The sequence below is a fragment of the Tasmannia lanceolata genome, unplaced genomic scaffold, assembly GCF_043159265.1.
Source record: "Tasmannia lanceolata isolate RefF3 unplaced genomic scaffold, GAP_Taslan_0.1 ptg000015l, whole genome shotgun sequence".
NCBI lineage: Eukaryota > Viridiplantae > Streptophyta > Magnoliopsida > Canellales > Winteraceae > Tasmannia > Tasmannia lanceolata.
This window is the reverse complement of record NW_027518692.1, coordinates 15,694,252-15,717,229: the sequence shown is the minus strand read 5'-3', so window position 1 is coordinate 15,717,229 and position 22,978 is coordinate 15,694,252. Positions and strand designations below refer to the sequence as shown.

The 22,978-nt window shown below is 38.0% G+C and overlaps 2 protein-coding genes and 1 pseudogene across 2 annotated transcripts; 2 read left to right on the top strand and 1 right to left on the bottom strand.

Annotated features, from left to right (window-relative positions):
• The first annotated feature begins 2,529 nt into the window (after window positions 1–2,529).
• On the top strand, window positions 2,530–4,785 carry LOC143891774 (protein FAR1-RELATED SEQUENCE 11 pseudogene; annotated as a pseudogene).
• A 3,551-nt stretch (window positions 4,786–8,336) lies between these two features.
• Window positions 8,337–10,019, bottom strand: LOC143891773 (protein FAR1-RELATED SEQUENCE 5-like). Its single transcript, XM_077396305.1, has 3 exons — window positions 9,560–10,019; window positions 8,504–9,423; window positions 8,337–8,412 (listed from the first exon to the last, which is right to left on the bottom strand). Exons 1-3 carry the CDS (start codon window positions 10,017–10,019, stop codon window positions 8,344–8,346), a joined length of 1,449 nt encoding a protein of 482 aa, XP_077252420.1. The 3' UTR covers window positions 8,337–8,343.
• Window positions 10,020–13,534: 3,515 nt separating this feature from the next.
• Window positions 13,535–14,011, top strand: LOC143891772 (protein FAR1-RELATED SEQUENCE 3-like). The gene has a single exon (XM_077396304.1). The coding sequence runs from the start codon at window positions 13,535–13,537 to the stop codon at window positions 14,009–14,011; it is 477 nt and encodes a 158-aa protein (XP_077252419.1).
• The last annotated feature ends 8,967 nt before the right edge of the window (window positions 14,012–22,978 follow it).

The following is a 22,978-nucleotide window of genomic DNA, read 5'->3' as shown; positions in this document are numbered from 1 at the left end:
CACTAGAGCTTTGCCTTTTGGGTCTTAGATCATTTCGTTACTTTTGATAGCTAGCTTGTTCGGTTTAGGGGTTTCCCCTGTTAGCCCTAGGATTTTACCCTAGGGTATTGCTTTGCATTTTCTCTTAGGTCTTTGACCAAAAGTGTGAAATCAGAAATTTAAAAATCCAAAAAATATTGAAATACTTTAAAATCCAAAAACATGTTAAAACATTTAAAACTCAAAAACATTAGAAATTTAAAACATAAAAAACATTTGAAAAACATTAAAACCATTAAATCATTTGGAATGTTTGCTTTTAGTGATAGTTAGGAGAGTTCGTTTCGAACTACGTTGGCTTGATCCTCTTCCGAGGTACGTAGTGCAGCTTGGGATTTACATCCCAAGTCCAGCCAAACTTTTTTGTAAATAAATGTTTTAAACCTTCTTCAAAAACCTTTAAAATCTTGTTTTCAAAAGATCTTCCTCTAGAGTTGGGAGTTTCTCCTAGATAGAGAGTTTTAGGGTTAGGGTTTTTCTTTTGATAGGTTGTTTGATTGTTTGTTTGTTGTGTGCTTGTTTTAGAGTTAGGGGTCTGTCCTAGAGTTATAGGAGCGCCTCCGTCCGGTCAGTCGGTGATCCACATCGCCGAGTGATGACTAGAATAGGATACGCTAGTCCACCCTTTGTTTTCCTTAGGAAATACAGCCTAGTTACACATAGGTTGTAGGAACCACCTGCATTAGCTTAGGGCTAACCTGCATTTAGTTAAGGGCATATAGGGTGTCTTAAAATTCACAATTCACTGGAATTTAAATAATCGTACAAGAAACTTTAATAATTAGTCTGGTCTTTTAGATCGAGTCTAGGATAGAGGTCTAGGTGTCTTAGGCATCCTAGCTTAGAATAGGCGCGAAGAACTACGTTGCCTTGATTCTCGTGGAGGCGGGGATACGTAAGCTTCTTTGGATGAACATCAGACCATCCGAGGACTCGGGCTAATAATTTAGAGTCTTAGGATTTGTTGTGTAGTTATTGTATGATTTGATATGTTTTCTTACTTTTTTGTACTGATCCTATACCTTTAGCTGTAGCTTGCTTGTGTTCGCACATCAGAACTTAGATACCTATTAGGCATGTCACTCATAACCTAGCTATGCTTAGGTGTCACATCTTTTATTTTATTTTATATGTGTTTATTATTTTTATCCTCAGGAAATGCATGCTTAGGTAGACGACTCCTGAGGATTGTTCCCATTTCATATGATTTTTACCCAAACTTCTTTGGAGTTAATAATAAATGGCATAAGAGACCAAGTGCTTGCACTCGGACGAATCGGGGGTGCTCTCAGACCTTCCCCATTCGTAACCAGGCACGAACCCATATATATTTCTGGTTATCCATTGCACAGAGGATTTGATTTTAGGGTTCCATGGTATATCCATGGATGGCGACTCTGAGTTTATTTTAGATATGTCTCGGTTTCGAGCCCTGGCTCCGGATCAAGACATATCTCTTTCTTTTTATATCGCCACTCGTGCTATGCTATGAGGGTGGCATCCGTTTTGAGAGTTCCCTGGTAGAGCTCTCCATTCACGTGGATGATCCAGAAGAGGGTGTTAGGGACCCGTTCCCTCTCGCCGCCTACCTCGGATCGGGGTCCACAAGTGCCCATATCAAAAGAAAAGGAAAATGAAAATGGAAAAAGCACAACTTTCTAATATGAACATCAAGAGTCTCTCTCTCTCTCTCTCTCTCTCTCTCTCTCTCTCTCTCTCTCTCTCTCTCTCTCTCTCCTGTTACCAGAATTGTGAAGAAAGGGACGTCGTTCCCTTTCATCAAGCTTGAGGGGATTCTCTAGCTTCTTTTGAGACAAAGGAACCTTCAGACAATTGTTTGAGGTAGTTATTCATTTGATTTCAATGGTTTTTTCCACTTTACAAGAGAAGATCACAAAAACACTTGCTTAGTTCCTCTGCCCTATTTGCTGAAATCTTTTTTTTTGTTACCTGAATTTCATTGATATTTCCTTTTTTTATTGAATTTGTTGGTGGATTGTTCTATGTGATATTTAAACCAAGTAACAAAATTTATTTTTTGTTGCAAGATACTTACATTGGGTCTAATCTGATAGTTTCTTTGTTTTCACATTCTAGTTTCTTCCGTCCGGCCTTGGTTAGGCCTTTCTTGGACTCCTTGGAGGCATCCAATAAATGAAGTATGTAATTATGTATTCACTTATTGTGTTTAGACATATTTCTAATATGAACAGTAAAGTTATATTTTTCATATCTTGTTTGCTTCCGATAATTTCTTTTAATATTTATACTGTTAGATCTAGGCAATCTCAATTGATAATCCAATTTTAGTAGATCTATGTATTTCAATTGATTTCTTTTAGTGACGGCTTTAACATTAATAGAATTTAGCATTATTATCTCTGTAATGCAGTTTTTTGTATTTTCACGTTTAGGTTGTGTATCTCTAACCAATTAAAATGCTTTTCAAGCTCTCTAATGTAGATTGATTTAAATGAACCCCCAAAAGAAATGTCAATATTGTCATATGATGATTTGGATTTAGGGGGAATGGACGAAGATGAGATTTTAAAAGAGAATGACCTTCTACCTTTTATTGGTCAGTGTTTTCTTAGTGAAGAAGAGGCCTACATTTTTTATAAAAATTATGCAAAGCGGCATGGGTTTTCAATTCGAAAAGGTCGATTTATTGCTAAAGATGGAGAACCAAGAAGGCGTGACTTCTTTTGCCACCCTGAAGGAAGACAACCATTAAAAATAGTGGAACCATTCAAAGAACAACGGAATAGAATCTCATCAAAATGCGGATGCAAAGCTCATTTAAGAATTACTCTGCTAAAGTCTTTCGATATTTTTCCAGAAGAATGGCATGTCACTCAATTTATTGAAAACCATAACCATGAATTGTTGACCCCTTTAGAAATGCGTTTTCTTCCAGCAAATCGAACCATCACTAAAGATGATGAAGATCGTATTCTCTTATTAAAAGAAGGGGGCCTTTCGGTGAGACATATATTACGTGTTATGGAGTTAAAGAAAAACATCAAACATGGATATCTTTCATTTTTTCAAAAAGATATTCGTAACCTTTATGTCAAAGTTAAGAAAAACCAAGCTGAGAATGATGTTATAGGTCTTTTACAATATTGCAAAGCTGCAAAGGAAGAAAACCACAAGTTTCAATACGCATTCACAATAGATGAAGATAGAAAGTTAGAGCATGTGTTTTGGTCTCCTGCACATTGTTTTGATTGGTACAAAAAATATGGGGATGTAGTTGTTTTTTATACAACTTACAAGGTAAATGCCTATGAAATGCCATTTGGAATTCTTGTGGGTATTAACAATCATGGAAAGACAATACTATTTGGATGTGCACTTCGTTGATTAATGAAGGTAAGATTTTAGCTATATGGTAATATTTTTATTTGGCTATATAGTGTTGTTTTTTAATATGTTTTAGTTTGATTGCAGACTTTTAATTCTCTGATGAAGAAGCCACCAGAAACTATTTTGACTGATCAAGATCCATGGATGACAGATGCAATTGCAAAAGAATTACCATTCACAAAACATAGCTTTTGCATATGGCATATTACCGCTAAATTTAGTGGTTCGTTCACCGGAATTCTTCGTAAACAATATTCAAAATGGTGTGCTGATTTTTACAAGTTATATATAAGTTGGATAGACCTGAAGAATTTGAGCATCAATGGTATGAAGTGATTAGGAAGTATAACATGCATCTCAACAAACATGTGAATGGTTTATACCAAATCAAGCACTTTTGGGTACCCGATTAGCTTCGTACTCATTTCTTTGGCGGGATGACAACAACTGGAAGATCGGAAAGTATAAATGCATTTATCAAGCATTTTGTTAGTTCGCACACAAACTTGAGTCAATTTGTCAAACAGGTTAGTCGTTATCTATTAATTATTTTTTATATGAAATGCATGCGATTGTTTAATTCTTTTGATAAATAGTTGTTAAAGTTTTTTACATTATTAGAAAACTTCTAAACTAGTTCATGAATTAAATTTTCAGGTTGATCTTGCTATTGAGGATATTGAACAAGTGCAAATGCATGATATAATGTAATATAGAGGTTCTTTTTTAAGAACAAAGTCACCATTAGAAGAGCAAGCTTATGGTGTTCTCACACCATTTGCTTTCAAAAAGTTTCAAGAGGAGTTTGGGAGAGCAACTCAATATCCGATAATTCAAGAGAATGGTAATGATTTTATGGTAAATCATTATAAGGAGATAAATAGCCAAAAGCATATGGTTTTTTGGGATGGTGAAACAACTACTTGTAGTTGTAAGCATTTTGAATTTTGGGGGATAATTTGTCGCCATGTATTAAGTGTATTTCTTCATAAAGATTGTTACAGAATTCCACTTATGTACTTACCATCACGTTGGTGTCGTGAAGTATTACATAATGGAGAGGAAGTGCATATGTTGGATAAAGAAATCACATCAGATGGAGATGTTATATTGGATGGTAATGATGAAGCCGATGAAGATGATTCAGTTTATTGTCCTCCAATCTCAGAGACAAAAGGCCGGCCTAAGAAGAAGAGAATGAGAGGTGGAAGGGAATTAGGAAAGCAAATCAAGACTTGTGGACTTTGCAAGCGTGCTGGTCATAATGTTACAACATGTCCTGAAAAGGAAAATGTTGATTTGTCACAAGCACACGGAAGAAAGAAAAACAAATCAAAAGACTTAGGCTTAAATCCCGTGTTTAATTTGAAATTTTAAGAAAAGTGATTCTCTAAAAAAACTATGTACTCTTTTTATGTTATTGGATGTGTTTTGTCTCTTTTTGGTTAGATATAAAATCTTGGAATTTACTTTACTTTTGGCTAGATTTGTTTTTTCTCTTTTTGGCGCGATGTGTTGTCTCCTCTTTTTATATTCTCCCTTATCTAGGCAAGTTTAAGGGTAACTAGTATTAAGGTCAATTCTCCTCTTTATATATATATATATATATATATATATATATATAGAGAGAGGAAAGTGTCTCTAGTCTCTCTCCTAGATAAGCTTATCTACTCCTCCCTTTAAAAAAACACAGTGGGCCCACGCTGTTTGGATGATCCAAAGCATTCATTTGATAGGACCTAACATAGATAGGGTGTGCCCAAAAAATCAGCACCAAAGGGTCATCCTAGAACTTCGTTTTGTGGGGCCTTGTGGTACCCAGAATGGACACATATAAGCGTCCACGTTTATATGCGTCCATTTTGGACACGGTGTGCCCCACAAAACGAAGTTCTAGGATGACCCTTTGGTGCTGATTTTTTGGGCACACCCTATCTATGTTAGGACCTATCAAATGAATGCTTTGGATCATCCAAACAGCGTGGGCCCACTGTGTTTTTTTAAAAGGAGGAGTAGATAAGCTTATCTAGGGGAGAGACTAGAGACACTTTCCTCATATATATATATATATATATAGAGTTAAGTGTTTCTAGTCGGTAGTGTAGATAAGCATATCTACTCCACCGTGTTTAACAGCCGTCGGATTATAAGTGTATCTATCCAAATCGTTGAAGATATAATAATAGAAGGTGGGTTTTAAACAACAGAAACACGATGCAGCCATCCTCTTCTCCGAAGTTGGATTTTGGGTTTCCGACCGACGCATCCCTCTTCTCCCTCACTGAGTTTTGGGTTTCCGACCGACGACCGACGCACGCCTCCCTCTCTCCCTCGAGGTAAGCTTCGAATCACCACTTTTTTTTTCTTTTTAACCCATTTCTGTTGGTTTTTTTTGTTTTCAAACCCATTTCTGTTGGGTTTAATGTTTTGAAACCCACATAAAACCCACCCAATACAAACCCTTGGTTTTTTTAAACCCATTTCCAAAAAAACCGAGGGTTTCTATTGCCTTTGAAATGGGATTCATTTGGGTTTTTTGGGTTGAAACCCATTTCTGTTGGGTTTAAGCTTTGGATCACCAATAGAAACCCATTTCTGTTGCTTTGGCCGGCTAAAACCCAATACAAACCCTCAGTTTTTTGAAACCCATTTCCAAAAAAAACGAGGGTTTCTATTGCCTTTGAAATGGGTTTCTATTGGGTTTTTTGTTTGGAAACCCATTTCCAAAAAAACCGATTTGCCAATTTGGGTTTCTGTTGGGTTTTATTTTTTCAAACCCAATTTCTGTTGGGTTTCTGGTGCCTTTGAAATTGGGTTTTTTTTTATTTTGTTTGGAAACCCATTTCCTATTGCCTTTGAAATTGGGTTTTTTATTTTGAAACCCATTTCTGTTCACCACTTTTCCAATTTGGGTTTCTGTGGTTTTTTTTTTTCAAACCCATTTCAAAAAAAACCGAGGGTTTCTATTGGGGTTTTTTTTATTTATTTTGAAACCCATTTCCTATTGCCTTTGAAATTGGGTTTTTTTTTTTTGAAAGCCATTTCTGTTGGGTTTCTGTTGTTTTGAAACCCATCTAGATCACCACTTTTCCTGCTTATAAGTCTTGAACCATATCAGTTTTTTCAATTCAATTGAGTGTCCTCTGCTGAAATTTCTGTTTAGAGTGTAGATCTAAATCGCAGGTATCTCCATTATTGCCTCTGAGATAGCAAATAATTGCAGGTATCTCCATTATTGCTAGTAATTGTGAATTGCTACTGTTCAAGTTATCTCCATTCTTAGATCGTCTCTTTTCTCTAAGCAATAACAACACGTTAATTTCATTGTGGATGCTGTCCATTAATGGATCAATGATAGGAACATTTATCCTTGCTTCCTTGAGTCGTTGTCTTTATGTTTCTTCATGACTTGTTGTATTGTAGCTTTCCTGAGTATGTGTCCTCTCTTTTGAAATCACAAGTTCAAAAAATCGTTTTTTTTTTTAAATGGATTTACTCTCTGTGAATCCTCTTTTTTTTCTATTGGTGTTCTGTTGCTTTATGCTTAAATTATTCTTTTACTCTCTGGAATCTTTTTTATTTAATTACAGAAGCATCAACCATGGCATCTTCAAGCAACACTAGTGGCATCTCACATGGCGTACAACCAACAGCCATAAATTGTTTTTGTAATAAGCCAGCAGTTCGAAAAATTACACGTAACCAAGGCCGGCCATACTTCAAATGTGCTGGATACCTAGTTGAGTTACAGATGAGATATTCATTGTTTTGATAACTTTTTTGGTAAGTTGAAATTCTAAACAGCGTCAATAACGTGCAGGGCCACACGTGTAAATATTTCGTCTGGGCTGACCTTCCGTTTGATGGGAACGAGGCAGGCTGGGAGTCGAGTTTTCACCATAGACGCGAAGGCAGAACGATGGAAGACCGCATCAGCATTCTTGAGAATGATGTAACGATGCTGAAGATTGAAGATTCCATGGTTAAAGACCGCATCAACGAAATTAAGAATGATGTTATGATGCTGAAGACTGAAAATTCCATGCTTAAAGACTGCAACAACGAACTTAAGAATGATGTTATGATGCTAAAGAATGAAAATTCCATGTATAAAGTTTGTGTAGTAATAGTGGTTTTCTTCTTTTTTTTCTTTTTCCTTCGAAGTACTAAGTGAGAGTAGAATTTTTGTCAGTTAGGATTTTTGTCACTTGTATAAGGATTCAGGCTTTAATCGTGTGAATTTTTGTCTGTTTTGTGATGTAATGATGTTTTGTTGCCAAAAATTTCGTGGGGCGGCTGTTGCATGAGAGAGCAGTATACTGGGGTTGAATCTTAGGTCATGACATCATGTGGTTCATTTCCTGAATGACTTTTAACCACTTAGATGAAAAGAAACTTTCTAATTGATGGGTATGACTAAATTGTAGGAAAGTTAAGGGAAAACCCAAAGCCTCGGTTAGAACGCAGACACAACGGCCTGAATACAGATCGAATTTCAGTTTTTTTTTTTTTTTGACAAAATTATATCTTCTCAAAGAATGCTAACATTTTCTTGACAGAGAAGACAAACAAAACACAATGATCAAGTCAAGAAAGAAAGAGATGTTATTCATTATAGTAGTTGTTATCAAATCAATCACCTAATTCACATCCGACGTGCAAAATTATCGTTCAATCAAACTGTATGGATTGTCTTAGATTTATGAGAGAAATTGAGAATTACACCCCATCACTATCTCAACAATCCATTCAAAGAAAGGTCAATCTAACGGTAGGAATTGCATCCTGGCACTAAATTCTGATTCTCCATCATCCAATCAAGCAAAGCATATAATAAACAGACATAATTGATCCCATCTCAGACAAGTTAAGAAGAGAAAATGCATAAAGAGAGAAATGGGCTCCCTTATCAATGTGAAAATACACTAACCTATTTCAATCTTCCATACGCTCCTCTTCGTGTTGTTGGTCCCCTTCTTCGCCTTCAAAATTTGGTGTGGTCATCTATTGGCACACACACAGTAAGAACAAATAAGTGATATATGTTAACTCATGTGATTTATAAATTAATACATAAGTAAGCAGAAGTCCAAACCTTTTTCTTTTTGTTACAGGTTGTTGAATAGTGGCCTTTTCCTCCACATTTTTTACATGTCCGTTTCTTTAATTCGGATTGGGAGACCTCCAACGGAGACTTAAACCGTGATGCAGCTTTCGGCCGACCCTTGGTTTTCACAACTAGGGGGTCGCGAATAGATATATCAAGGGATTCAGTTATAAAATTAGATTGCACTTTGCTGCCACTACTTGACAACGCATTTTGCTTCTCTCTCTTCTCCTGTTCACATTCCTCCAGCCACGCATCTAAAGTCTCATCCATCTTCTTGTAAACAGTTTTTCTGCTCTCAAGTACTTCTACTACTCTCTGACACTTTGATAGTATGTACCATTTCTCAACTGGAGTTACTTCATCATTATCATCTTCGCCTATGGCCACCCTACCATCTACATGAAATCTTGCCCCAATTGTCCACCTATTTAGGATATATCGCTCCGGAATGCAACTTAAACGCTTCAGGGACATTATGCGAATGATATGTTTGCATAAAATCCCTACCGTCTCAAACTTCGCACACGCACATGTGGCCTTTACACCTTCGTCAGATTCTTCATAGACAACTTTGCACCATTTCCAAGGCTCCTCATCACTCAATCCAACACTGTATTCTGTGACATTGCCATTCTCACCCAATAAGTCATACCAACAGTCGTTGCTATCCTTAAACTCCGATTGGAAAATGTTAAACATTGTCCTCGTATAACATTTCTCACCTTGTGCTTCCAGTTTGTTCCTTGAAATCAAAACAGCATTTGAAGATTTAGTCCTGAAATCTTCTTCAGATTCTTTTTTACGACGATTAGCAAGCGCCTTAGCATATTGTTTCACAAATTCTGGTAGAGTAGTGCTCTGATTAACATATCCATCAAAGAATGAATTTATGCTTTCTACGTGAACTAGAAGTCATGCCAGCAATGAAAGTCTCTCTAAAATACGCTGGCACCCAATGACTTCGTAGCTCCCACATTTTCGCTAGCCAATTGTTTTCAGAAATCCCATATTTATCCATGAAATTTTCCCATTCTTTCTCACAATCGGGTATTTCTCTCTTATAAAACCACCTATTATAATCCTTACAGAAGTCAGATTCAGAATCTCGCATGCCTGCACAATGCTCAATCAGATGCCTATGAATGTGCCACGAGCAAAACCTATGACGGGTTTTCGGAAAAACATTTCTAATAGCATTTCTCATCGCCACATCCATATCTGTAATTATACAACCCGGAGCTACCCCAAACATACATTTCAACCATTGTTGAAATAACCATGTAAATGTGTCCTCTTTCTCATCTACTAGCAACGCGCATCCGAATAGAGTAGACTGCCTGTGGTGGTTAACTCCAGTGAATGGTGCGAATGGCATCAGAAACCTATTCGTCTTGTATGTGACATCGAATACAATTACGTCAGCGAAGGTGAGGTAAGCATTCCTCGCCCTTGAATCTGCCCAAAACATAGATCTCAAGTTCCCAATGTCATCCATCTCCATCGCAAAATAAAAATTTGGATCTTCAGCTTGTTTCTCATGGAACTATCGAGCTATTAGGAATGCTTCTTGCCCCATATTGTTACGCCTACGTACCCTCAAATGGGACACCACCTGATTTGCTGTGACGCCACTGCCACCACCAGATGCCGAAGTACACACCCTAGCAATGTTACAAGGCTTAACCCCATGGTCACTGAGCTTCTCCATCAAATTCTTACAAACCATATTCTTCACGAATTTATTATGTGAACGATGCATTCCTCTTCTGGTAGGAGAGGTCAGATCATGACAATGTTTGGGTTCAAAACTAGTCACAACCCACTTCTCTTTTCTCTTTTTAATCTCCAACTGTGCCTCACAGCCCTCTCTTACAGAGCGGCGTAACTTCACTTCTTTTCCTATCTGTCTCTTGTCTTTAGTATTTTTGAAACCCTCTCTCTCACAAACAAATCTCCTCGTTATCAATTCCAAATTTTTCTTTGACTTATTGGTCTTGGCTTTCCGTACACCAAACCCTGCAGCCAAACCATAAACATTATAGAACTCGTACGCAGCTTCTGGGGTTTCAAACTGCTGATTAAGAAAGGGTTCATTAGCTACACTTGTCCCTCCATCATCCTTATTAGGCGTAGTAACGACACCACTACACCCCTCGTCGTTATCAACATAACCTACAACACCCTCATTCGGAATTTCCCCCTCATTCAACATATCTAATTGATTGCCATCAACTTCATTGTCATCAACCACAACTAAACCATTACAGTCGACTTCATCAATCAAATGCCCAGAAATTTGCGACACATTACTATCCATCACATACATACAACTTCAGCACCTTTTAATAACAAATACAACAATGATTTAAGACTCATACAAACAATATAGAAATTTGGACAGAACATCTGGCTTGAAAAGAGAAAATTCAATTATTTTCTTTAAAAGGGTTTTTTTTGAAATGGGTTTCAAAATTTAAAAAAAAAACCCAATGGAAAAGTGGTGATCTAGATGGGTTTCAAAACAACAGAAACCCAACAGAAATGGGTTTGAAAAAATAAAACCCAACAGAAACCCAAATTGGAAAATCGGTTTTTTTGGAAATGGGTTTCCAAACAAAAAACCCAATAGAAACCCATTTCAAAGGCAATAGAAACCCTCGTTTTTTTTGGAAATGGGTTTCAAAAAACCGAGGGTTTGTATTGGGTTTTATGTGGGTTTCTGCCGGCCAAAGCAACAGAAATGGGTTTCTATTGGTGATCCAAAGCTTAAACCCAACAGAAATGGGTTTCTATTGGTGATCCAAAGCTTAAACCCAAATGAATCCCATTTCAAAGGCAATAGAAACCCTCGGTTTTTTTGGAAATGGGTTTCAAAAAACCGAGGGTTTATATTGGGTGGGTTTTATGTGGGTTTCAAAACATTAAACCCAACAGAAATGGGTTTGAAAACAAAAAAAACCCAACAGAAATGGGTTAAAAAGAAAAAAAAAGTGGTGGTTCGAAGCTTACCTCGAGGGAGAGAGGGAGGCGTGCGTCGGTCGGAAACCCAAAACTCAGCGAGGGAGAAGAGGGATGCGTCGGTCGGAAACCCAAAACCCAACTTCGGAGAAGAGGATGGCTGCATCGTGTTTCTGTTGTTTAAAACCCACCTTCTATTATTATATCTTCAACGGTTTGGATAGATACACTTATAATCCGACGGCTGTTAAACATGGTGGAGTAGATATGCTTATCTACACTACCGACTAGAAACACTTAACTCATATATATATATATATATATATATATATATATATATATATAGGATAAGGTTCATGCGCTTAACCTCAGAAACGTTACCTGCGGTGAAGTGTTATACCCCCTTCCATTGGCTGATAGATGTGGGGCCAGTTGCGCTACAGATCTTAAAATGAAAAACCAAAAAAGACAGTCGAGCCCTCCTTTTTTCACTTACAAAAATAAAATGGCATTCGCATCCTTTTTACATTTTAACATTTTCTCTAAATCGTGTCTCTCTCTCGCTCAAGAGAAACCCAAAACTGAAGCTAAGGTTTCTGGATCGAGCTTATCTCCCCCTTCGTCCAAGGTTCTCCTCTTCCCTCTTCATCCAAGGTTCTCCTCCGGAGAAACCCAAAACCCAAAAAAGACAGTCGAGCCCCCCTCTTCCCTCTTCCCTCTTCGTCCAAGGTTCTCCCTCTTCCCTCTTTCCTTTGCTGCCGGATCGAGCTTCTCTCCCCCATCGTCTCTCCCACACGAGCTTCTCTGCTGATTTTGGAGAAAACCCCCACAAAGGTCAGTCCTCTCTTCTTCAACCCTTTTGGATTTCGATTTTTTTCTTGGGTGGAAAGAGTAAACCCATAAATAAAAACCCAGAAATCTAAGCATCAGGGATTTCGATTTTTTCTTCGTTTTTATCTCTGGGTTTACATTCCAGCATAAGCTGAGATTGTGGGTCTCCAATGAAAAGTTATTTTGGGTTACGATTTCTTGATTTTTTTCTTGTTTTAAATTTCTGGGTTTCAATTTTTTCTGCTTCTCTTTCTCTTCCAATCGGTTTTAAATTTTTTACATCCTAGTCCCCCTCAAATCATAAAAGGAAAAATGCGCTAACATATTTCTGCTTCTCTTTCTCTTCCAAATGAAAAAACAATCTAGGGTTTTTGCGGTTCCCAACGAAGGAGCTAGGGTTTGTGCCTCTTCTTCAACCCAAACAACAGATTCGTCCTCTTCTTCGACCCAAAAAGGTCAGTCCTCTCTTTCTTTACTCTATTTTTTTTTTTTTTACCTCTAGGGTTGGGTTTATTCTGGGTTTACATTCCAGCATAAGCTGAGATTGTGGGTCTCTAATGAAAAGTTATTTTGGGTTACGATTTCTTGATTTTTTTCTTGTTTTTAATTTCTGGGTTTCAATTTCTTATTGGCTTTTATTTCTAGATTTCTTCTTCTTTTTTCTCTATTTTGTTTCATCCTTTTTTTTCTTCTTTGAATTAGCTGGTTATATGAATTCTGGGGTTCTGTTGCGTGATTTTTGTTTCCTTGTGCGCATTGTTGTCTTAAGGTACCTAAAATGACTGATTCTTCATCACATGGTTGTGAGTTTCATATCGAAGATGTTGGTGCCACGTCCTCATATTTTGTCAATGACACTGTGTCGCAATCTTGCGGCTTAACTATCAGTGACATAGATGCAAATAGGTTAATTTTAGAGGATGGGGGTGAAGATAATGCAATAGATGTTGACAGTAATGGGAATGACGAGGAGACGGTAGAAAATAAGCATTTTCTTGGCCAGGTATTTGACAGATGTGAGGATGCATATCAGTATTATAATGCGTATGGTTTGGCTAAAGGTTTTGGAGTACGAAAATCCAGTACAACCAAGTCAAAGGTAACGGGAGATGTGATTTCTAGGTTATACATATGTGAGAAGGAGGGAAAAAATATCCAAATGACAAGAGAAGTACTGGTAAGGAAGTAAAAGAACGTCGCATTCTCAGAGTTGGTTGTGAAGCGAGGATGGTCATAAAATTAAGAGATAAGAAGTGGTTAGTAACAACCTTTCACGATAAACATTGCCATGAACTTACCTCTCCTCTTAGAAGATCCCTACATCGTTCTCATAACCAACTCCATAAGACAGAGACTGTTAAGAATTTGATAAATTCTTTCCATGGCATAGGGATGATGCCTGCTGGTATCGTGAAGAGTGTTAACGTTGTATCTGATAGAGACCTAGGTGTTCTTTCAACGAACCAGGTGCAATCCCATTTGAAAGTAAAGAGGAAGAGCAATATGGGCCAAGACGCTGTCAATGTGGCCAACCATTTTCTGCGGAGACGAGCTGAAGACCCAGACTTCTTTTTTTCTATGGAGTTAGACATAGATGGGACGATGAGGTCCATGTTCTGGGCGGATGCAAGGGTGAGAGATTCTTACATTACCTTTAGTGATGTTATTGTGTTCGATGTGACGTACAAGACCAACCGATATTAATGCCTTTCGCACCATTTACAGAAGCAACCATCATAGGCAGTCTATCCTGTTCGGATGTGCACTCCTAGCTGATGAGACCGAGGAGACATTCACCTGGTTATTTGAGCAGTGGCTCACATGCATGTATGGAAAAGCTCCAGGAGCTATCATTACTGATATGGATGGGGCAATGCGGAATGCGATTAAGACTGTATTCCCAAATACTCGTCACCGATTCTGTTTGTGGCACATTGGCAGGCACTTAGTTGAGAATGTTGCAACAATGAGAGAGGCAGAGAGTGAGTCTCTGAAAGACTACAATCGTTGGTTTTACTCAAATGAAATAAATGAATGTGAGATTGAATGGGCTAAATTAGTTGAGAAGCATAAGATTGATGAGAAGCATTGGCTTTCCAAGATGTGGGAGCTTAGGATTCATTGGGTGCCAGCATATTGGCGAGGTACTTTCACTGCAGGCGTGACTTCTAGTCAGCGCAGTGAAAGCATGAATGCTTACTTCGATGGTTTTGTAAACCAAAAGACTTCTCTGCATGATTTCCTAGAGTAATACGAGAAAGCACTTGCTGACCGTCGTAGGAAGGAAACAGAGGAAGATTTTAAGTCGAAAAATTCAAAGGCTACAATGATAACATTAAGCCCATTGGAAAAGGAGGCTGGAAAATACTATACAAGGGCTATTTTTGGGCTATTTCAGGCGGAGCTTAAGAGAAGTTATGATTATTGGTGTAAGAAGCTTAGTAAGGATGGGAATGTCACAACATACAATGTAGTATGCATGGATGGTGATTTTGAAACCAAAAAAGGACATATTGTTCTATATAGCGATGCCGAATGTGTAAGTGCGACTTGTGACTGCGTGATGTTCGAGACTTCAGGCATATTATGCAGACATATACTTAAAATATTCGAGAAAAAGTGTTTAATTGTTATTCCTGAGGGTTCATACTTAGGAGATGGACAGTTGATGCACGATATCAAGTGTTGGGTAAAGTTCCTACAAGGGAACAAGGTAGGAAAAATGGCGTAACCCCGTTAAGGAGGTGGTGTCTAAAGGCAAAACAACGAATACTGGACGAGGAATCTTATAATGATGAGACTCTTTTCAACAAGATGGAAGAAATGTGTGATGCATTGTTGGCGGAAGTCGATCAAAAGAAGAAAGAGAAGCAAAGTCAGTCAGAAATCATTGGCAGCCAAGTGTAGTCAAACTTTGTTTGTAGTCAAATACCGAAGATAACTATCCGAGACCCACCAGTTGTGAAGACCAAGGGCCGCCCGAAGATTGCTTCACAGATGAAATCTTCAACAGAGACCTCCCAAGAAGAACGAAAGAAACGGAAGTGCTCTTATTGTGGGAAAATGGGTCATTATTTGACAACTTGTGAGAAGAAAGTTAAGGACGAACAAAAACGAAAGAAACAGAAGGTTTGGAGGCTTTTTTTTAAAAAAAATTTACAAATGTAAAGATTGTCTTCTTTTATGTTGTAAATTTTTAAACCATGTGAGTTAATGTTTATTACTGCCTATAGATGCGTATAATGGAGGAGATGAGTACAAGGGAGGAGGGGGAGGAGGAAGAGGAAGAGGAAGAAGAAGATATTGCATCCTAATATTGCTTATTTAGCTAGGTATGTGATCTTGCTACTTTGTTTTGGATTTTGAGAACCATTGATTTATGCTCAAATTTATTTTTAGTCGCTTGTACTAAAAAAAAAACAGATTGTTTACTCCAAAACTGATTATTAGGTTTTACAATGTAAATTTGAGTCCATTATTAGATTTCTATTTAATCCCTGTATGTTTTAGAATTTGAGAACCATTGAAATGTACAACCTGTTGATTAGAGAGTAATAATATTTTTTCCTGGTTTTTTTCTCAATGCAGGTAGTACAAGTGGCATGGAATGGGTGATGAAGCTCCAAGGCTGGTTGAGGGTTGGTTTTGAAGGCTCCTTGAAGGCTATTTCAATGAAAATGACTCGGATTAGTGGATTAGCAAGTTGTTTTGTATAATTTAGAGTAGAGAGAATCCAATTTGTACATCTTTTGACATTCTGTAATTAACTTTCAACAGGTTTTACATTTTATACAGTTTGAACTCAATGAGAGTATTTTAGATATATTTGTCTACCCTATGTTTTTGTCTGTACATGCTTAGTTGACTACCCTTCAAGAGGGTATCTTAATTTTTGAAGATATCTTGTGTAAAAGACAATGTGATTTCATTAGTAGAATAGTGAAAACAGATTATGGAGCTTCCTATGTGAAATTGATCATTCAATACACAGACAGCTGGTGTCGAACTAGACACTCAACAAGAGAACAATATCAGCTTGAGTTCAAACTTTTCCCCCTTAATCTTCATTCATTATCCTTGTGAGTTGCAAGGATTTCTTCGAAAGTGCAGGTTTATTACTCTTTTGTTTGTGTAATGGTACTCTCTGGAATGTTGAATTCAAATTGTCTGCATATTGAGGATTTTGCGAAGGAATTACCATCGAAGGTGAGTTTTTCAGCAGTGATAGTTTTTGCCCTCAGTTGGATTTCAATTGGAGTAGTGGAAGTCTGGTAGTGCTGTTTTTCAGAAGGAATTTGAAATGAAGCATGCAGTGAAAGGTCTAGCAATATCCATGCTCTGTCAATTGATAAAAACTTTTATATCTATGCTTTCAATGTCATCTGTTTGATATAAGGAACTTCATCATTATAATTTAGGGATTTTATCCAATTCTGTGTCTTAGTTTTGTCCTGAGTTTCATTCCCTTTATGAATTATTGGATAACGTTGTTGAAAGGGAGAATTCTGTTAGAACGTTTGCCGCTCAAGTGATGAACATGTACGGATGAAAGCTAAACACATTATCAAGAGAATTCCATTACCAAGTGTGCTGCTCCATTTTGTCTTTCAAACTATCTGTATCAGTTAACACATTAACAAAGCTGTTGTTATAACCTAATTGATTGAATCCTTCGCCTCTTCTACATTTAATAACCAATTCCCCTTCAAATATATTGCCTCTTAAAAGTTTAGATTTTGTGAAAATTCCACACTCACGGCTAGGATCATTTCATAAAATTTTGTTCCATGGAATTTTAGTTTACTAAGTGGTGAGGAAGCTTGGAGCTGGAAGAACCTAAGAGGGAGTGAGTAGTTGTTTAGCCAATGGCTTCTCTGAGCTTCCAAACATACAACCCGCCTCAATTGTGTTCTTTTAAAGGAACACTGTTAGAAATTACAGTCCTTAGATAAGCGGAAAAAAAACCCATCAAATTCTCTCTTCAAAATTCGTATATTTGGGGATAGGAAAGAAAAGTTTCTTTAAAAAAATTTAAAAAATTGGGACAAGCACTTCCCAAAATTTGGAAACATGCTTCCCCGGTAGGGGTGCAACTTGGGCGTGAGTAAATTACATTATGCACTTAAAAAATGTTGGGTAAAGTTCCTGAGTAAATTACATGAAGGAAAACGCACCTTACATGAAGGAAAACATGGAAGAAACTAATGAATGGGCCCAATTTTATTATCAATGTGTGTAACGGATCAAATATCATTTGAGATTGTGCCAACCAATTACAATTAAGATAATCTGTTTTTTCTATTTCCATTTGTTCTTTCCATGCTAATCCTGCATAATTTCTTTACACTTATCATCAGGACTTCTGAAGTTTGAACTCTCCCATAAAGCATCACACCCAATGCGTAGACTGACTCGGCAGTAAATGGTTATCTACAAACCAATCAATGATTTTTTTTTCCTCTAGAATACACAAATAATCAGTGGGTGAGACAAAGTTAAGGATCTTGGTGGATTCGAACCACCATCCTCTTGAGAAAAATTGGGGTCATGCTCTCTCTCCCAAGTGCTCTACCATTTGAGCTAAAGATCCACTTTTTGCCAACATCTTAAGTACTTTGAACCCAATTGTATCAATGAAGGGGGATTATTGTATCATACTCATCAAATACTGTGGAAGTTTGTCCATCATACTAACATCCCATCTGAAACAATTATCATAAAATAATCGAAAGTATGAGAATTTTAAAAAGGGAGATGATAAATTTGCACCCCCTGTAGGATGATGCGCACACAATTCTCATCAATTGGCTCTCAAAATCCCAAACAAAATACTACACTATGTGCCCACACAAATATATATCCTCAAAAAACTGAAAAGAATCTTGAAAACAACAACCATAAACCCTAAAAATAGAACCCTCAAACAGAAAACCCTAAAGAACTCCCTAAAATTAGAGGTTTAAAGGGAAAAAATGAATGAAAACAACAGCCCTAATCTCAACAAAAAAAGGAAAAATAGCAAAGTAGAAGTAGGGAAAGAGAGGACTGACCTTCGCTTTCGTTTTGGATTGGGAAAGACGAAGAAAGGGCATAAGATCTACGGCTGAAAATCACCTCTATCTGCTCTCCTTCGTACGTAGAAGAGGAGAAGTGAAGAAGCCCTAGGGTTTTGCGAGCCTCCGAGCCGTGGATGAAGAGGGACAGGGAACAAGGAGAACCAGATAAACGCTCGCTTTCATTTTTGCTTTTTCCTTTTATGATTTGAGGGGGACTAGAATGTAAAAAATTTTAAACCGATTGGAAGAGAAAGAGAAGCAGAAAAAATTGAAACCCAGAAATTTAAAGCAAGAAAAAAATCAAGAAATCGTAACCCAAAATAACTTTTCATTGGAGACCCACAATCTCAGCTTATGCTGGAATGTAAACCCAGAGATAAAAATGAAGAAAAAATCGAAATCCCTGATGCTTAGATTTCTGGGTTTTTATTTATGGGTTTACTCTTTCCACCCAAGAAAAAAATCGAAATCCAAAAGGGTTGAAGAAGAGAGGACTGACCTTTGTGGGGGTTTTCTCCAAAATCAGCAGAGAAGCTCGTGTGGGAGAGACGATGGGGGAGAGAAGCTCGATCCGGCAGCGAAGGAAAGAGGGAAGAGGGGGGCTCGACTGTCTTTTTTGGGTTTTGGGTTTCTCCGGAGGAGAACCTTGGACGAAGAGGGAAGAGGAGAACCTTGGACGAAGGGGGAGAGAAGCTCGATCCAGAAACCCTAGCTTCAGTTTTGGGTTTCTCTCAAGCGAGAGAGAGACACGATTCAGAGAAAATGTTAAAATGTAAAAAGGATGCGAATGTCATTTTATTTTTGTAAGTGAAAAAAGGAGGGCTCGACTGTCTTTTTTGGTTTTTCGTTTTAAGATCTGTAGCGCAACTGGCCCCACATCTATCAGCCAATGGAAGGGGGTATAACACTTCACCGCAGGTAACGTTTCTGAGGTTAAGCGCAGGAACCCTATTATTCTCATATATATATATATATATATATATATATATATATATATATATATATATATATATATATATATATATATATTCATTATAGGTTTGATTTCAATTCATTAGATAATCAACCAGTGGAGAACACCTTGATTGGGTACTTTTAGATCTTCAGCCCGCCCTTTTAGGATTTATTATAGTGTTGATATACTTCTGGGCTTCTGGCTTGATGTGTTTTATCATGCTTGCACATACATGAACTTAAGTGATAGTCACCATTGATCCTGTCACCTACCTAATGGGCCCCACTTGTATGATGCTCCAAATCGTTCATTTCCAACGGTTTAGTTTAGGAAAAGACATCGGTTTTTTAAATGACTACATTTTCACCCCTAATTTTTCCTTGATAATAGAGTTAGTTTAGGAAAAGACAAACAAAAGGGTGGAAATTCAGGGAAAGGGGTAGAAGAGAAATCATGTGATGGGTGGCCATACACACCCGTATTTTTCAAAATGTACGGTTTGGCCCACTCCATAGGATGTTCCAAACCGTCCATTTGTTGGGCCACAATGTAAATAGGTTGTGCCCCAAAAATCATGTCCATACGCTGATCATAACCCTCCGATCCATAGGATGATCCTGAACCCTCGATCTATTGAAGTTTGCTATGGATCGGAGGGATATGATCATCCTACGGAAATGATTTTTGGGGCGCAACCTATTTACATTGTGGCCCAATAAATGGATGGTTTGGATCATCCTATGGAGTGGGCTGCACCGTACATTTTGAAAATTATGGGTTTGTACTGCCACCCATCAGCCCGTCACAACTAGAAAAAATGGAAAATAATGACGATAGGTTTTTGGTCCATTTTTTTACTTTTTACAACCCGGTCCAGTGCATTTATGACTCATCTTTTACACTAAAGTGGGTTGTCCCAAGTAATAAAAGGGTCAAATATGTCATCCCCTATATTTGAAACCGGAAACTTCTCGTTTAGGCACAAAAACCGCATCCTCTTATTTTGTAGAACGAATGGGACATCGGGACCTAGACCTGGCAAACGCGACCTGTGCCCGCGGGTCGACCCAACCCATGCGCAAATTTGCGGGCACTGGTCGGGGTTTTAGTGACCCGCCAAAACCGATCCGCCGGTGACCCAACCCGCAAAAACACGAGTCGGATCGGGTCAACCCGCGGGCACCCGCGATTTTTAGGATTTTTTTAACATTTTTTATTTTAAAATAGAAAATGAGATCAAGGGCTAAGAGCATCTCACTTTTTGAGCTGGAATAGTGCACTTGTGTTTGGAAATCGGCCCTTCTAACAGCATCTCACTTTTTGAGAACTCCCAACTTCCAGCAGCTCATGAGCATTACTAATTTACTATGCATGAATACACTCCCTATTTTTCAAAATTGATGATTAGAAGGTACAGCCCATACCATAGGATGATCCAAACCGTGCATTTGATGGGCCATAATGTATATAGGTTGTGGCCAAAAAATCATTAGCATAGGATGATTCTAACCCTCCGATCTAAAGAGGGTCTGAAAATATGGAAACTTCTATAGATCGAACGGTTGAGATCATCCTATGGCAATATTTTTGGGGCACGGTCTATTTACGTTGTGGCCCATCAATGGACGGTTTGGATCATCCTATGGTGTAGGCTGTACCGTCCATTTTGAAAATTAGGGGGTGAATTCATATATAGAAGGGGATGAATTTATCACCGCCCAATAAAAACTGTGTTTTGGAAAAACATACGGGTAACCCGCGGGTTGACCCGACCCACCCGCACAGGGTATGGGTCACCTGGTTGCTGACCCGTAGGAATGCGGGTCATTTTGACCCGCAACCCGCGTGACAGGTCTATTGGGACCAAAAGCCCTCCCACTAGGCCGCTAACTTTTCATTCAGGAAAAAGGGAACAAAAATTCGGCTTCCTAAATTGGACCTATCCAAACCCTAAATGCAGAAAAAAATTCGGCAAAAAATGAGGAGGGGGGGGGGGGGGGGGGAGTGCCCCCCCTAGACCCCCCTTATCTCCGTCTCTGGGCTCACCTTTGACTCCGGTAGAATATTATCCAGCTATATATATGGGAGACCCACTTTTGTTTTGATATGGGCACTTCTCTCTTTAATAGGTAGGGTTAGATAAGAGAGGCTTTTGAGGAGTGTGGATATCAAAGCAATTATTCTTACTATTTAACTATGCTAATAATAGAAAGGAGTTTTTGGTATAGACACCCCTCTAAAGCTTCAATCTTCTCTTGATGTTGAAAAAAGTAGTAGGCATTTAATGAAAAGTGGGAAAGGAGGGGCTGCCATCTAAAAACGAGGAAAAAAGAGCTTTTAATGCTCCTTAAACGAGTGCTCTTAAGTAATAAAAGACCTAGAATCTTGTCTTTCTTTTGAAATTGGCTTCGAAGAGTTTTTGGAAATTGTATTAACCTTGGACGACAAATGGTTAAGTAATAAGAGACAAGGTGGGTTAGCACAATTATCAAAACATGGTGGTGTTAATATCATTGACCTTTGAATTCTGCACCTCTCCAAATCAGGAACAATCAGAACAAAATGCCAGTGCCTGATTCCGACAGTACAACGGCAAGGACTGAGAGAGCACTCATTGGGCACCATCTTTCCCCATCCCAACGCCCTTACACATTGCACTAAAATCAATGGCAAATATCACACAGGTCGAGGTTTTATAGAATTTTCTTATTTAGGGAGGTGATACATTCGCCCCCCTTTTTTTACTTGGGACAGCCCCTTCTAGAGTATTTCTTACTACTATTATACACCATATGGGGCTGTCCTTAGTAAAAAGGGGTCAAATGTATCATTTTCCTTTCTTTATGTTCTCAATCCTTCGATTCGGTTGTGGATTCTCACTCTATTAAACACTTTTTTTTGCTGGTTGTTGATACTTGATAGCCTTATGTAACTTTGTAATAGCCTATAAGAACAAAATAGATAGCTTGAAAGGAGTGCCATTATTGAAACAAACAGAGTACAGACATTTACCTTCATTTATTTCAAGAAAACAGTACGCAAACCAAACTAGAGGTGTGCTTGTTATTTTATGAGGTGCACTGAAGATGTAGGTCTACAATAAATTTAATTAGGGATTAAGGGGTTAACAAAACCCTTGAACAAGGGTGGACATTCTGTCTTTTTGGTGTCTTTTTAGTTCTTGCCGTGAGTACTATTTCTTGCATGCTGTAATTACTTACTATTGATAAAATTTTCCTAGGGAAATGATATCAGAATTCAGGACAACCCGTGTGAGCTGTTTTGATATTTGCACTAACTCATCTTGTCTTTTTATTATTTAAAGAGCTGTCAAAGATCATTACAGTTCCCAAAAAGCTCTCAAAAGCCAATTAAAAAAAGAAAAGTTAAAGCTGAGTTTGTGCAATTAATAAAACATGGTTGTGCTGATATCATTTGCCTTTTCCTATTTGAGAGCTTGTTAGGAAGATCTGCTGAGGAGAGGCAGAATATTCTCTCTTTTTTTCACCATATCTCAACAAACATAAGGTTGCCGTCAACTGCCGTTGTCAATCGCTATGTTGCCCTCAGCAGGATGACCCTTCCTCGAACTTTCGCGGACAGTTCCAACACCATGGTAGAGGTGAGGATTGACAAAATTTCAAGCAGATCTAAGAAGAG

Bases quoted from the DNA above. Each gene is read 5' to 3' on its own strand.
- LOC143891773 (XM_077396305.1), bottom strand. From the start codon at position 10,019: ATGGAGATGGATGACATTGGGAACTTGAGATCTATGTTTTGGGCAGAT. The intron at 9,424-9,559 runs GTGAGAAAGAAT...CATGACTTCTAG, and splicing joins TAAGAGAGAAATACCCGATT to TTCACGTAGAAAGCATAAAT. The intron at 8,413-8,503 runs GTTTGGACTTCT...GTGTGCCAATAG, and splicing joins CCTGTAACAAAAAGAAAAAG to ATGACCACACCAAATTTTGA.
- LOC143891772 (XM_077396304.1), top strand. From the start codon at position 13,535: ATGGTCATAAAATTAAGAGATAAGAAGTGGTTAGTAACAACCTTTCAC.